The 15,116-nt window shown below is 38.1% G+C and overlaps 1 protein-coding gene across 1 annotated transcript; it reads left to right on the top strand.

The window, feature by feature from the left end:
• Positions 1 to 196: 196 nt before the first annotated feature.
• Positions 197 to 2,017, top strand: LINGO2 (leucine rich repeat and Ig domain containing 2). The gene has a single exon (XM_069474324.1). The coding sequence runs from the start codon at positions 197 to 199 to the stop codon at positions 2,015 to 2,017; it is 1,821 nt and encodes a 606-aa protein (XP_069330425.1).
• The last annotated feature ends 13,099 nt before the right edge of the window (positions 2,018 to 15,116 follow it).

Below are 15,116 nucleotides of genomic sequence, written 5' to 3'. Positions count from 1 at the left end.
TCCCCTCACTAATAATGGCAACCCTCAGGTGTAAGCCCAGATCTGGCTGAATCCAAATCCAATGTCCTTTCCATTATACTTGCTGAGCTATTTGTGCCCCTTCACCTATCTCTGTCCTCACTCAACTTCTCTTCCTCCCTTCTTTCACCCCTTCTGTGCAGGCCTGTGACCAAGGTGTAGACTAAGAAGTGGAGTCATGCTTCACACGGCCATATCATGCTGGCAGCCATTCCTGGGTCTGGCTGTGGTGTTAATCTTCATGGGATCCACCATTGGCTGCCCGGCTCGCTGTGAATGCTCTGCCCAGAACAAATCTGTCAGCTGCCACAGAAGGCGGCTGATCGCCATCCCAGAGGGCATTCCCATCGAGACCAAAATCTTGGACCTCAGTAAAAACAGGCTGAAAAGCGTCAACCCTGAAGAATTCATATCATATCCTCTGCTGGAGGAGATAGACTTGAGTGACAACATCATTGCCAATGTGGAGCCAGGAGCATTTAACAATCTCTTTAACCTGCGTTCTCTCCGCCTGAAAGGCAATCGCCTCAAGTTGGTCCCTTTGGGGGTATTCACGGGGCTCTCCAATCTCACCAAGCTTGACATTAGTGAGAATAAGATTGTCATTTTACTAGACTACATGTTCCAGGATCTACATAACCTGAAGTCCCTAGAAGTGGGGGACAATGATTTGGTTTATATCTCTCACAGGGCCTTCAGTGGGCTACTTAGCTTAGAGCAGCTCACCCTGGAGAAATGCAACTTAACAGCAGTACCAACAGAAGCCCTCTCCCACCTCCGCAGCCTCATCAGCCTGCATCTGAAGCATCTCAACATCAACAACATGCCTGTCTATGCCTTTAAAAGATTGTTCCACCTGAAACACCTAGAAATTGACTACTGGCCTTTACTAGATATGATGCCTGCCAATAGCCTCTATGGTCTCAACCTCACATCCCTTTCTATCACCAATACCAACCTGTCCACTGTACCTTTCCTTGCCTTTAAACACCTGGTATACCTGACCCATCTTAACCTTTCCTACAATCCCATCAGCACTATTGAAGCAGGCATGTTCTCTGACCTGACCCGCCTTCAGGAGCTTCATATAGTGGGGGCCCAGCTTCGCACCATCGAGCCTCACTCTTTCCAAGGGCTCCACTTCCTACGCGTGCTCAATGTGTCTCAGAACCTGCTGGAAACATTGGAAGAGAATGTGTTCTCCTCCCCTAGGGCTCTGGAGGTCCTGAGTATTAATAACAACCCATTGGCCTGTGACTGCCGTCTCCTCTGGATCTTGCAGCGACAGCCCACACTACAGTTTGGTGGCCAGCAGCCCATGTGTGCTGGCCCAGACACTATCCGTGAGAGGTCATTCAAGGATTTCCATAGCACTGCCCTTTCTTTTTACTTTACCTGCAAAAAACCCAAAATCCGTGAAAAGAAGTTGCAGCATCTGCTAGTGGATGAAGGGCAGACAGTTCAGCTAGAATGCAATGCTGATGGAGACCCACAGCCTGTGATATCCTGGGTGACACCCCGAAGGCGTTTCATCACCGCCAAGTCCAATGGAAGAGCCACCGTACTGGGTGATGGCACCTTGGAAATCCGATTTGCCCAGGATCAAGACAGTGGGATGTATGTTTGCATTGCTAGCAATGCTGCTGGGAATGACACCTTCACAGCCTCCTTAACTGTGAAAGGATTCACTTCAGATCGCTTTCTTTACGCAAACAGGACCCCTATGTACATGACTGACTCCAATGACACCGTTTCCAATGGCACCAATGCCAATACTTTTTCCCTGGACCTTAAAACAATACTGGTATCTACAGCCATGGGCTGTTTCACATTTCTGGGAGTGGTTTTATTTTGTTTTCTTCTCCTTTTTGTGTGGAGCCGAGGGAAAGGCAAGCACAAAAACAGCATTGACCTTGAGTACGTGCCCCGAAAAAACAATGGTGCTGTTGTGGAAGGGGAGGTGGCTGGACCCAGGAGGTTCAACATGAAAATGATTTGAGGGTCCACCACTCACACTACTGTCTCTTTGTCATTGTTGGCAATCAGTAAGACAGTCTGGCACGGTAAATTACTAGGTTAGGAGGCTGCTTCTTCGTGCAGCTGCCCCTGTGTCAAAGCAGGGTTCGTGGAAACAGAAGGACTTCTTGTGGAGACTTTCCATCTAGAGGCAGGCAGACGTGTGTTAGAGCCCTTCACACAGTGGGATACTAATTGTTTGCATTGCAAATATTGGCATTCTGGGGATCTCAGTAATGAACTTGAACCTTTGGCTCATGCTCATGGACAATTATTCAGCATTTTCTACCACTGCAAAAACAAAAGAAAAAATAAAAAAGAACAACCTACAGTGTAGGATTTACATATTAAAAAGACACATTTGTCTAAAACATACTCTACAGAACAATTTGTATCTATGATGATCATTTGTTAAAGCCTTGCATCATACCATATTGTTGGTTCAGCACCACAAAGAGGTCAATATATTCTTTACTTTTCTTTTTATTTTTAAAACATATATGCTGTATGTGTTTTAAAGCAATATGAATGAGAGGTTGTGCTTTTAGTTACTCACCACTATAGATCCAAGTGTGATTTCACCTTCCTTTGCCTACAGATAACCCTTAGACTAACCATAACCCCTGGAGTTATGGGCGGAGATATGTTGAGAGGCGTGTTTGTCTGATTTAGGATGCCAAGAAACAGGACCCAAGGCAAAGCTGCCCAACTCTGTTAACTTCTGTTACTATAAATAAAGGCATGTGCCTAGTTTTGATACAGAATGGAATATTTTTTATATTTGTAATATCACACTGGACCAGTTTACTGTAACAAAGCCCTTGGTTTCTCCAGAAGGTGGTGTGCCACTAGATGTACCTGTAAAATGCAAGGTAGGTGTTAATAATTCAAATGATCCATTTAACCACCTCTTGATTTTACTTTCATCAGTTGCTGCTAATGAGTTAATAGAAAATGGCAAAAGAGGCAATGGTTATATATAATTATAAGGTAATATTCACCAATAGCTAAGATCAAGAATTCAGATGTTCAAAAACTCTCTGGATAAGAAGGAGTTCTCAGATGCCAACACAAACCAGGGTGATCTGTGCATAGTTAAGGATCTGTTTAAAACGTGATAGCTGCCTCCAGGCTAGATTGCTGCTGGGCGAAGGGAACATCTAGCTACTGCTGCTCTGATGTTCTCTATTCGCATACTCTACACACAGTATCACCTTGAATAGGCAACTTCAGGATTTCTCCCGGCTTCCTTACCAAGTAGATTTTGGTTTTTATTTTGAAAGTTATCTTGGATAGATAGGGGGAATCCCTCTTGTTTTCAAAGTGAGAAGAAACAAAGTGGATCGAAAAACACTTACTGATTTTTTTTCTCTCTACTGAGGGAAAAGTTAGAGTCCTATCAAGACGGTAAATTGTGCTGATTCTTTTCCCTCCCTGACCCAAAGATTCTTCCCCAATTCAGTTTGCATTAATGATTATTTATTCCTCAAAGTTGAACATTGCAGTTTTCTTTAAAAAAAAATATCAGCATGCTGTTACCATCAGTGATCTGGTTCAAAGGGGACATAGCTCCAGTTGGCTAAATATTGAGTGAATGACTTTGGTCTGAGAAAATATTGAATGTAGACTGTGCTCATGAAATGTCATATATTTAATTAGCATAGAACAGATAGGAAATTTCTACATTGTTCACATTTTGAGAGGAACTTGAAAACAGGTCCCCTTTTAGATAGCATGTAAACTGGAGAAGACGGTCTCTGGAATTTGCTTCTTGACATATCAGATTGGGGGTTTGACTTTCAAAAACCTGGCTCTTTTTAATATTTGACATTTTGAGGAACTTTAATAAAATTAAATTGACTCCAATAAAAACAATCACAGGCCCAGAAATTGTTTTGTCAATTGGATAGCAACACAGTTAAACACATTTCTCCCTTAACAAAGGGTGGAAAGTAAGATAAAGGTTGAAGAATTGCCTATTTAAGTCATTTTTCCTGATGGTTATCACAGATCCTTTAGAAATTCATTTTTTATTTGTGACAATTACCTTATTTATATCAAACAATGCAAATCAAGCTCTGCTGTAGACTCTATTACAAATTCAACTTGTGTACAAAGGGAATGGGGTCTTTTAAATTTTAAAAACACAGTGAAAGTGGAGAGATAGTCTTCCAAAAGTTAATAAAAACTACTTGATCTTAATTTTGCAGCATTATATGAAGCAAGTATTTAATTATCAAAAAGAGAGAAACGCTGAGCTATTAATAAAATAATTTGTGATTCTAACTGCTATTTTCTGCCAAAATAAAAGTTGGCTCAAAACAGCTGAGTGAAATGAAATTGGACTAAAGTTAACTCATCCATGAAAATATTTAGTTAAAAGATTTAGTTATTATTCCATTAGATGACTCTCAGGGGTTTTCCTACTCTGATCCATGGAACAATAGTTATTTAAGATATTACTAAGAATTCTTTCAAAAAAAGAGTCCCATTGACTAATAACTTGGGGAAATGTTTTATTCTATAACCACCTCTTGGAGGTTCAAGATCTGTATGAGCCTAAAAACCTCTGAAAAATCCTGTAAACAGGAATCCTGCTTAATATTGTTTATCTTAGGGTTTCTCTAACTTATTTGAGCAGAAAGCACTTCTTATTATGATGTAACTTTTAACATCTTCAAAAACTAGGGTTCCATAGAACCCAGATTGATCAACATTAGATTAGAGTAGTAATTTTCTGAAGTATTCCTAAACATAGTATTTCTATAAGATGAAAATTACCGTTTGAATTGGGCTCCAATAGATTACCAAAAAATATATATCACTTGCATAAATGTTCAGATTATAAAAGTATATTGACTATTTCCAGGAGAATTGGCTACTTTCTGCCTGAAGCATCCATCATAGTAATGGATTTATAGGTAATTGATTGGACATTTAATTTTCTACATTCTCACTGTTGGAGCAGATCTTGGATTCCTTTTTATATCTGCAAAGTTCTGGCATTCTATTGACTGTAACTCTGGTATTTAAGTAACCAATTTCACAAAGGTATTCACTTGCATGAATTTTCCCTTATGGCTTCAAATTACCTCTCTGTTAGCTCAAACTGGACCATGGTAGAGAATAACAGCTCAAACCAGCACCAAATTATCCCCTTAAGTGTGACATCTCTGAGTCATTTTCTTCCAAAAAGGTTTGTTTCAAAGTGTGCAATACAGTTGTTTGTCTTAGCAATTCATTCTGAGTTGACCAGTACTCTCTATATATACATAAAGCATTTTCAGAGATGTGTTTATTCTCTCCAGCCATTAAATCTGTGTAAGAAAAAATTCTATGACTAAGCCCTAATGGTCTAAGATGATTGACACATGGTCCCAAATGTCTGAAATACATACTACTAAAGTATGATAGCTCACCCAAACAATTTTGTGTAATGTGTTCCTGGTAAGGGATTTCTGCTTTTCCAAATTCTCACATTACCCATTTTTTAAGCCACTTTTAAGCCACTTTTCATTCTCATTGCATTTATAATTATGGCTTTTCGGATAGTCTCAAAGTTTGAAAATATAAACCAGAAATTACCAAGACTCATACTTCCCAGTTCCTAGGGACATTTGTCAGAACTCTGGTTTTGCTCAGCTTTCTCAACAATTTTGCTTATCACCAAACTCCCTACAAAGGAATTTAGGATTTGCTCTGTAGTATTTAGAGTAGATTCTTTTTTCATTGTTCTACCAAATATTCTGTGCTTCTCAGTTCTCAAAAAAGTCCAGAAGTTACGATCTTCTATGACTTTTTAAAAAAAGGATTATTTAAATCTCACTTGCATTGAAGCCTGACGTTTGTCACTTTCCATTACTCAAGTAGGAACAAATGTATTTTTATATTAGAAGTACAAAAGAGGATGTGATCTTGGAGAAATAAAATTGAGTAGAGCCCCATGTAAATTAACTTATACTTCCAGGGTCTCCCTTCATCTCTGTGTCAAGACATTTGTTTTAAATTCAGGACTGTGCTCAGTTGTTCGACAACACAGAATGTGTCTGGAGGCTTTCTAGCAGAGGAAAAAAAGGACATCATTTTCAGCTTAGGAGGCTAAGGCCTAACAAAGAGATATATCAAGAATTTTAAAAAGGTTGGAGGAAGACACTTGATCCATTTTAATCCTATTTTCTTTATTGCTAATTTTTATAGTTATTACCGCCTACCTGAAGAATAATCAGAGATTATGCTCTTCTTTAACTTTCATTGGTGTCTTTTTTATCCTTCTTCTCTATGACCTGGTCACCTATAGCTCACATGAGCTATTCCAAATGGATTTTGTGGCATATGAACCTAGTAACAAAACCTTTGAAGCCAAAGCCATTCATTCTACTCAGTACTTAGGTAACAATTTGTCATCTCTATAACTGGAATTAACAGTCCCCGTTAGACTAATATATTATGTGCCTGGTTATTTCCATTGACTTTCCACCACTGGCTTTGGGAGCTCCATTCAATTCCTTTCCTCTAAAACCCTTGATATTTTTTGATTGAGGGGTTTTGGAGTTATTCTGCCTTTATGTGTAGATAGCCTTGAAGAATGAAATATTATTTGACATATTAATTTTAGAATTTTTTATTTTGGTTAAGCAACAAAGGGCATTTCCTGGTACTTTAGCAAACACTTGACAGGAATCTTTCCATGACACTACCCTTTACCCCTTCAAAAGCCATTCCTAAAAGAGCCTTCTCATTTACACCCCAGCAAATGTGTGACTACTGGGAAAGGACAACTTCACAACATACGACTACAAGATGCAACGATAGCTGATTGCCATGATCATTAGTTCAGTTTATTTTTAAACATTGGGTTCAGGAGCCATAGTCTAGGCATGCAAGGTTTAGCCAAGTAAACTACGTTTTAAATGAGCAATTAATGACAGATTTTCCACCTGAAGTTGGTTTGTCTGTTTTGGGAACAGTACATGTAGGTGCATGTTTTCTCAAAAAATCATAGGGACTGGAAACTCCTTATTTTATATGAGCTTCTCAAAAGAAGGCTTATGATAAAACATTTGCAACAGCAACAAAAGTCGCGACTAAGATCTTTGTAAAAGGTTTGTTTTTTCTGAAACAGGACTGGAGCTGATCTTCCTTCTGTATATGGGAATTTGATCAGGACAAGCTTGCATGTGCCCCAGACTGCCCTTCTCCTTTCACCAAGGTCTTGGATACCTCTTCTCCCTACCCCCACCCCAGTCTCCCAGGAGAATATCCTGAATAGGAAGGAGGAAAAGAGCAGGGACTATTCCCTGAGACAGCCCACAGAGGGAGAAAAGCTCTGGTTTCCCCAGCATTCCTGCCTCCCTTCCTGATGCCACAACTGAAATGATCCTTCATTCTCCTGCTCTGCCTGCTCACCACTGTCACCTCCGAGCTGCTGTCATGCCTCATCAATGAATGCTCTCTCCAGGGATAAGTCTTCTTTCATTAGTACTCAGAAATTCTTGGGTAATTGTTAAACTGGAAATTGCTTTAAAAAAAACCCCTCCAGCCTATCTCACATAACACTTTAAAAGTTAAGACTTACCATTCACATAATCACAAGCTGACAGCAATCTGCAGGTTGAGTGATTCTGATTTTTTTTTTTTCCTCTCCCTCTTCCAGAAGCAGGTGGGTTGATATAATGCCAGTCTTAAATAGAAAGCTTTATTTATAGCCTTAGCTGAATGAGAAAAGAGCTGGCATAATCAAGAGAGTACTTCACATTTTAAGGAAAGCTCTACCTTTAATATGCAAAATAGCCATTAGAAGACAGCAAAAATGCAAATTTACTTTCTACTAGATTGGTTAACTATATTGATTCCTATAAAGTTCAAAAGGTAACTGTCCATACTGAAAATGGGTCAGAGTCTAAGATTTTGTGCCTATTCTAAAAGGACTAAAAAAGAAAGGGCGGAAATTGCCATGTTACTTTTATTTGGTTGGTTGCACACCTCCTATTCTAAATTGCTTTAATATATCTTTAATCTATGCTGCAATATAATCAAGAAAATCTACAATACAATATAATCAAATAATTATTAAGCAAGAAATTAATTCAGACTTGCAAAAAAATTTCTTCCATTCTTTACAACAATGTATGTCTGGCAACATGCTGCTCATATACATATCCATGGGATAGCAAGAGATTGGCAAAGAGTCATGAACAAACTTCGTACAGAGGCCATTTGGAAGAACACATGCTCTTTTCCTCCCCAGTTATAAAATCAGGTGTGCCATACGCACCTGGTCACTGGATACACAAGACAGTTGTCTTCACATGTTTTTTCCATATGGTATGGAGTGTCCCAAATCATAATTAGTTAAAAAGCTATTGTTCATATATACATATATAAATATATGGGGGAGGGTGGTTTGATTTTTTTTTAAGTGTTTAAAATGTAACTGTTTTAAAAGTTGATAAGCTTGAGCAGGAGAAAAAAAAAGAAACAGAATGTGTGTCTGTGTTTTCCTTTAATGTCTTTTTATCAAAATCCTATTTTGGGAATATCCCATGATTGGAAGTTACTAACCAACAACCTAACAAAACTTTTCTTAAAAATGCCTGATAGCTTGTTTTTGTTTTCAAAAAAAAAAAAAAATAGTGCTAATGAAAAAATGTATCTTAAGTTTAGGTTTGTGTCTCATTGACTGTTATTATTGGTTAATTGTTGCAGGAATGTTTTTTTTAACATGTAAAAGCAAGTTAACTTATTTTATGAACATGTAAAATAAGTTAAGAAAACATATTTTCTTTGCTGATGAAAAGGGCTTAAGCATCTGACATCTCCGTTAAATCCATTGAAGTATTAAGAAATGAAATGTAATAAAAGGCAATTGGAGTCATATTAGAAAATATTTTCTGATCGAGAGAAACAGGCTATGTGAGTCTCACAAGGACATGAAGTTGTTCAAATCACTTTAGTGCTGTTTTGATCGAATAATCTACCAGACTGTCAGAGATGAGGCAGAGCCAGTGAAATCTGATTCAAATGTGGGGTTAGTGGAGACGACTCAGACAGGAATCAGAGGCCAGGCTACCGGGTTCTTTGTATGTCAAAATACGAAGGGGTCATAGTTTGACCTACTGAATATTGGAATCTATGTTATATCAACCACACTATAAAGATATTCCACTTTAGTGAAAATAAATCCTGTACCACTTGCCAAATTATCTCCAATTCATTTGACTTGGTTACATAAGCAAATGATGGGCATGACTTTAGGCATGAAATATATTTGAGCAAGAAGTGAAGGGCTTGGCAAGCCACATATACAGCACCATCATAGGGTTTTTCTTTCTGAGTTAGCTTTCACTCAGACAACTTTCAATGATTCCAGACATTGTATAAAGTAGAAAGGCACAAAAAATTAAAAAGAAAAAATTTTTCTCTTGTCTTCAAGTAAATCGATAGCAAGAGAAAACGAAGGTTGTCTAGTGTTAAAGAGGAAACAAATTGAAAATTTAAAAACTGCTCTTGTGCAATCTTTGTGCTGAGAGTGAAGATGCTCTTTCCTTTGGTACTTGAGGGAATGGGCTTTAGAAAGATGTGCTCAGGTAGCTGTCATCATCCATGGTGTCATCCCCACCCCCTGTAGCTCATTGGATGCCTTCCCGTGAAGAAGGAGGAGGTGGAGGAGGAAGCAAAAAAGCTGACAGTAATGGTACCTGGAAGTCATATTGTTAGATGACAAGAGGCCTAGAATTCACCTCCAGGCAGAAGCAAACACACAAATTCTAGGTTGCTAGCAAGAAATTCAGAAAAGGACCCTTTGCTGTTCTTTAATTACAAAATGAAGAGCTTGCCACCAGAGAGGTATTTTCTTCTCCTTGAAGATTTTCTGGTAATGCCAGAGCTGCTTGGGTAAGAGTCACATCTCTAGCAATGGACTTGCATTTTATATCACTAAACTAGTATAACTAAAACAAAGAACGATTTTCCATAAACATAGTTTTGAAAGTATTGGGTATTCATCTCTGCCAATTAATATGACAAGTTAGTTTGTCCGGTAAACTTACCAATTAGGGATAAGATAGTCCCAATACTTCAGGATTTGTTCTTAAACAATGAGAAGAAAATAATATAATGAAGTCAAATTCTTAAATGAAAGCTAAACATACTTTTAACTCAGTGGCCCGGCTTCTGGCTCTGTACTTGTAAAGACTTTCTGGTCATATGCTATTTCAGAAATTTAGAAGCTTATCATAGTTTTATGTTTCTGTTTTTATTTTGTTTCTTCTTTCTCTCAGTTTCCTCAGTCAGGAGCATACTGCCCTTGCGAGGTGGCTGTTACTGTTTCTGTGTCATTTGTCATAGTCTAAACAAAAATTATGAGTTCCTACCTACTCCCTTTTAAACAGATAAGCTTATTGTACAACCCTATATTCCTTTCTTAATTACCTCATTATCAGACCTAAAACATAGGAAATGAAGATTAACGTGGAATAAAGCCAAATTAAGGATAAAATTGAGAAACCTGGGGGAAAATTCACCTACTGTTTTTGCCACTCCGGAAACGCTGGCTTCTAGGGCATGTCACACTGGTGCCTTTCATCAACTCTTATAAATAACTACATGCAAAAATTATGACTCTCTATCAAAAATTTTGGATTGGAAAAGCAGTCCCTTTTTATAGCTATGCAGGCATTGTTTCATTCCATAGTACTCTGAACTCGGTAAATCATGACATGTCAATAAATCTCTCTAAAATAGTACATGTGTTTTAATGCCAGAAACACACACATGCACACAGAAACACATGCATATACCTATATACTACTAAAAATTATCTGTAGAGAAGATAAGGAAAAAGAAAAGGCAGATGAAAAATATACAGCTTCTCTGAGGATTCTCGATACTCTGTTTGGCAGCTAATAAAAAAAAAACAAAAAACTAAGAACACAACTCAATCACTGAGGAGTCGGGGTCTGCGAGATGAAAACCCAGGGCGAGCCTCCATAAAAAGCAGCATGCTACTAGATAGGTTACCTCTGATTGAAAGACTAAATCCTATACATGGTAGTAAAAGTTATGTCTATAGTGAATGATGTTAGAATTTTCATTATCACATTGGGAGATAAATCTATTTACCAGGTCCCCCTCTAAGGCAGAAGTAACATTTATGTGAACCTTCCTAACCATGGTGTCACTAGTCATCTTATTTCTAGGCACAAGCAATCGAGCATGCTAGTGCCCTAGCACAGAGGCAATTCCCTACATCTAGTCTCCTCCTGTAGCCACGGGCTTATTAGCAGGATGTACGAAAGACTAATAGGGTACATCCATTATATACATACAGGGCTCTCATGAAAATTAAATAAAATGCTTCTTTAAACACACACAAACACAAATCCATACTTTGGCATCCAGAGTTTCTTTAAGCCTCGTAGCATATCAGTTCAAACATCCTACAAGGAATTAATTCGCTGAGCACAGAACAAATGTGTAATGCAAAGAGATTACCAACTCAGCTTCACCACCGTGATTTATATACACTCTTCTATCTTAGCAACACCTGGATAATCCAGTGGCCTGTACTTCGGTGGTCTCAAGAGCCCTTCATGACACTACTATACGAAAGTTGCTGGTGTTATTGCAGGGCTGGTTTCAATATAGGACAGCTGTTTTCTGCCCTGAGTTTTTCTGGAGTGAAGAAAAGGTTCACAAAAGCTGAAAGTAATTGAAAAATATATCCTGGCTGGTGAGTCTAGAGAAGAGTAGTTCATTTTTTCGGTAGTTCAATGTATTTCAAAATACATTCAAAATGCATTTGATAAGACCTCTAGAGCACAAGCTTTTCAAATAAGTGACATTGAGTGAATAAGCATATATAAGAGAACTTAATTGTAAAGGAAAATGGGTGGTGTTTATTTATAAACACTGTCACACTGCCTCTAATATTGATCTTCATGGTTTGGGTTCCAAACCGATAAGTAAACAAGTTCTGTATTAAAAATTATTTTAAATGTTTGTATATTTAAATGCTTTTAAATGCTGCCAGTATTAGCTCAAATACATGCCCACAGAAAATTCAGGTATCTACTTAATTCTTTCCTTCCCATCCTTGATTAGAAACTGGAAATCAGATTTCTCCAACTTTTGTTTTATGAATGTGGAAAATTTAATTTTCCACTTATCCAAGCACAATCTCCTTTCATTCATTCATTATTCATTGATTTAATCATGTAATATCTGCTGAGTAGCCATCATCATCATAGTAACAACAGCACATCAGTAAAGCCATTATCAAATTGTGGTTCAAACTTTAATCCTGTGTTCCTCCACATTAACTCCTTTGGCTTCCATTTTGATCACAGCCTGTTTCTTCTTCTATCATCCAAATCATGTGGTTAAGAGATAGGCCTTTGTGTCCACCTGGCCAGGCACAAGTCTGGCATTAAGGACCTACCTGCTTTAATGATCCACTCTCAGGGAGTCAGAATAGTTAAGTACTAAAAAGACAAGGATCTGGAGTAAGAGTCTGTAGGGCTCTGTCGCTGGATTCATGTTTCTTTATGGGCAAGCTATTTAACATCTCTGCATCCCCATCTCCCAACATGACCATAACACTACCTACCTCACAAGGGTGCTGTGAGGCTTACGGTGAAAAGCATGAGGGAATGGTACGTAGAATAAGAGACCTTACACAAAGGCGCTACAGGATTTAGAGCGACTAGCAGTCAATCAGTGTGAAGCCCTCTTCCCCTGGGAGTCCCAAGTCTGCCAGGATATGTCTAATCCCTTTGCAGCTAGAATCTAAAATGGCATTGGTCTTCAGTCAGCTTGGTTTATCTTTAATATTACTGACTTCTACAAAATTCATAACAAGCCCTACTCTCCTTCTTTGAGAGATGCTAGCTGGGAAAAATTACTCATTTTAACAAAGGAGAACAGAAATTATTCATTTCTAGGTGCTGGGGGTAGAGAAACAGTTATTTATTTCAATACAAAACAAGAGTTTGAATGGATATCTTCAAGGGGATGCATTTTATTGAAGAAACATATTGCCTGGGGCTTTCTGTTGTTTTCAATCTGACTCCCCAGCTTTCTGTATTATTGTTTCAATATACATCCCCTTTTCCCTTTTCTTGGAAGGGAAGCTATAATCCTTCTTGTTTCATGATGCTTCTTTTCATTCAGTCTGTTTTGCTCAAAGGACAAATACTTTTCAACAACCATTGTAATTATTTTTTTAAAGGGCCGTTTTTAATTGCCATATTGTTTCGCTAAGCCCTATTGTCTTGGTGTCCTTCAAAACTGTCGGTTGCTTTAAAATATAGGGGTGGGAGGGGGAGCTGATAAGCACATTGTTGTAATTGATTTGTATGTTTGAATTGTCTTATCAGAAAACAAGGTTATGAATTTCATCTGTTGAGACACAAAAATAAAATACTTTCCTAAAGAATTGTATTTGGTTTTTGAATGTTCTAAAACAGCCCTCTGCTTCTCTTTATCTTTTTAATTTTTCATTAATAGTGTTGCATTATTAATCATGCATTGCAGTAGAAACCTAGGCCTCTCCTACATTTATTGGTATAGCTCCGTCCTTTATTATATAAACTTGGGAAACTAAAATGAAATTGTTCAAGACAGAACTGAAAGAAATCAAGAATAGCCCATTCTGAGGGGTCTGCATTTAAGGCTGGGCATAAATTACATAAGACAGATAGATGAGTGTGAAGAAATAGGCCTTTCAAGGCCTATTTTTCCAGTGGAAAATATCACAGCAAGTGATGAGAAATGACCAGGAGATGTTATTTTTGTCAGACAGGAAACTTTAAGAAATGAGATGAAAATAACTGAGCTTGATTTTTTTTAAAAAAATTTCTGGGCCAAGATTCTGCCATAGTGATTTAGAGAAACTCAAAAACAAAACAAAACAAAAAATTGTTAGTGTCTTTGTCAGCTCTGGCTGCCATAACAAAATACCATGGACTAGAAAGCTTAAACAACAGAAAGTTATTTCTCACAGTTCTGGAGGCTGGAAAGTCTAAAATCAAGGTGCCAGCAGTGTCAGTATCTGTTAAGGGTTCTCCTTGAGTTGTAGATGCCACCTTCCTTCTGTGTCCTCGCCTGGTCTTTCCTCAGTGCATGGATGCAGAATGGGAGGGAGGGAGAGGGAGAGAGAGAGATCTTCCTCTTTTTATAAAGCCAACAATTCTATGGGATTAGGATCCTACCCCTATGACCTCATTTAACCTAATTACCTCCTACGAGTCCTATTTCTAAATTCAGTCACTTTGGGGATTAGGATTTTAATGGACAAATTTGAGGAGGACACAACTCAATTCATAGCAGTTGGTTTCTGCACGTTGATCAAACTGCTATATCATCTTTATTTGCCATGAGTATGAAAGATACTATAGAATATTAAGAAGGCAAGTTAGTGAAATTAATATAAACAAGTAAAGATAGAATAGAAAAGGATTTTCAACAACTAGAAAATATCCCTCTCCTTATTTTATTTACTTTACTCCTCTTTGACTCATCAAGGCTCTGACCTAGTTGTCACTAATTTTCTGCAACTGCGTATGATTTTTCATTCTCTATCACTAAAGTCCCTCTGATTTCTCAGAACACAACTCCAGAGCTATGTTACTGTTTCTTAAAATTTTTAACCACTTAAATTTCTTCTCCTCTTATTCAGTATCATCAGCCAACTTCTTCCTGGAATACCCACCCCTCATTTGACACTCCTCTCAAACACATCAAGTTCTTTCTTAGTTATGCTCCCTGGTTCCCGCTAACAAAAGCACTACACAAAGGAGAAGCTATTCCCCCCCATTATCCAGGATTTACTCATTCTCCTGGTCAGTTGTACCATGTTCAACATGCAGAGGGGCTCGTCCATGCGAGCCAGAGGATGGACTGTCTCTTGTTCTCCACGGTTATTCCGCTGTGGATATGTTAATGAAAGTGTTCTTGTCTAAATGAGCACCACAGCATTTACTAGTTTACTGAGATTTTTGCTTGTCCTGACGAGTCCTGGTGATTGAAATATAGAAACCCAAATTGTCTGTTGGAAGAAGATAACTGCCTATATTAAAAGTTGT

This window comes from Eulemur rufifrons, chromosome 7, assembly GCF_041146395.1.
Source record: "Eulemur rufifrons isolate Redbay chromosome 7, OSU_ERuf_1, whole genome shotgun sequence".
NCBI classification, from domain to species: domain Eukaryota; kingdom Metazoa; phylum Chordata; class Mammalia; order Primates; family Lemuridae; genus Eulemur; species Eulemur rufifrons.
The sequence above is the reverse complement of the archived record's forward strand: the minus strand, read 5'-3'. Positions and strand labels throughout refer to the sequence as shown.

What these genes read in the sequence shown, in the direction of transcription:
- LINGO2 (XM_069474324.1), top strand. Translation starts at nt 197, where the DNA reads ATGCTTCACACGGCCATATCATGCTGGCAGCCATTCCTGGGTCTGGCT.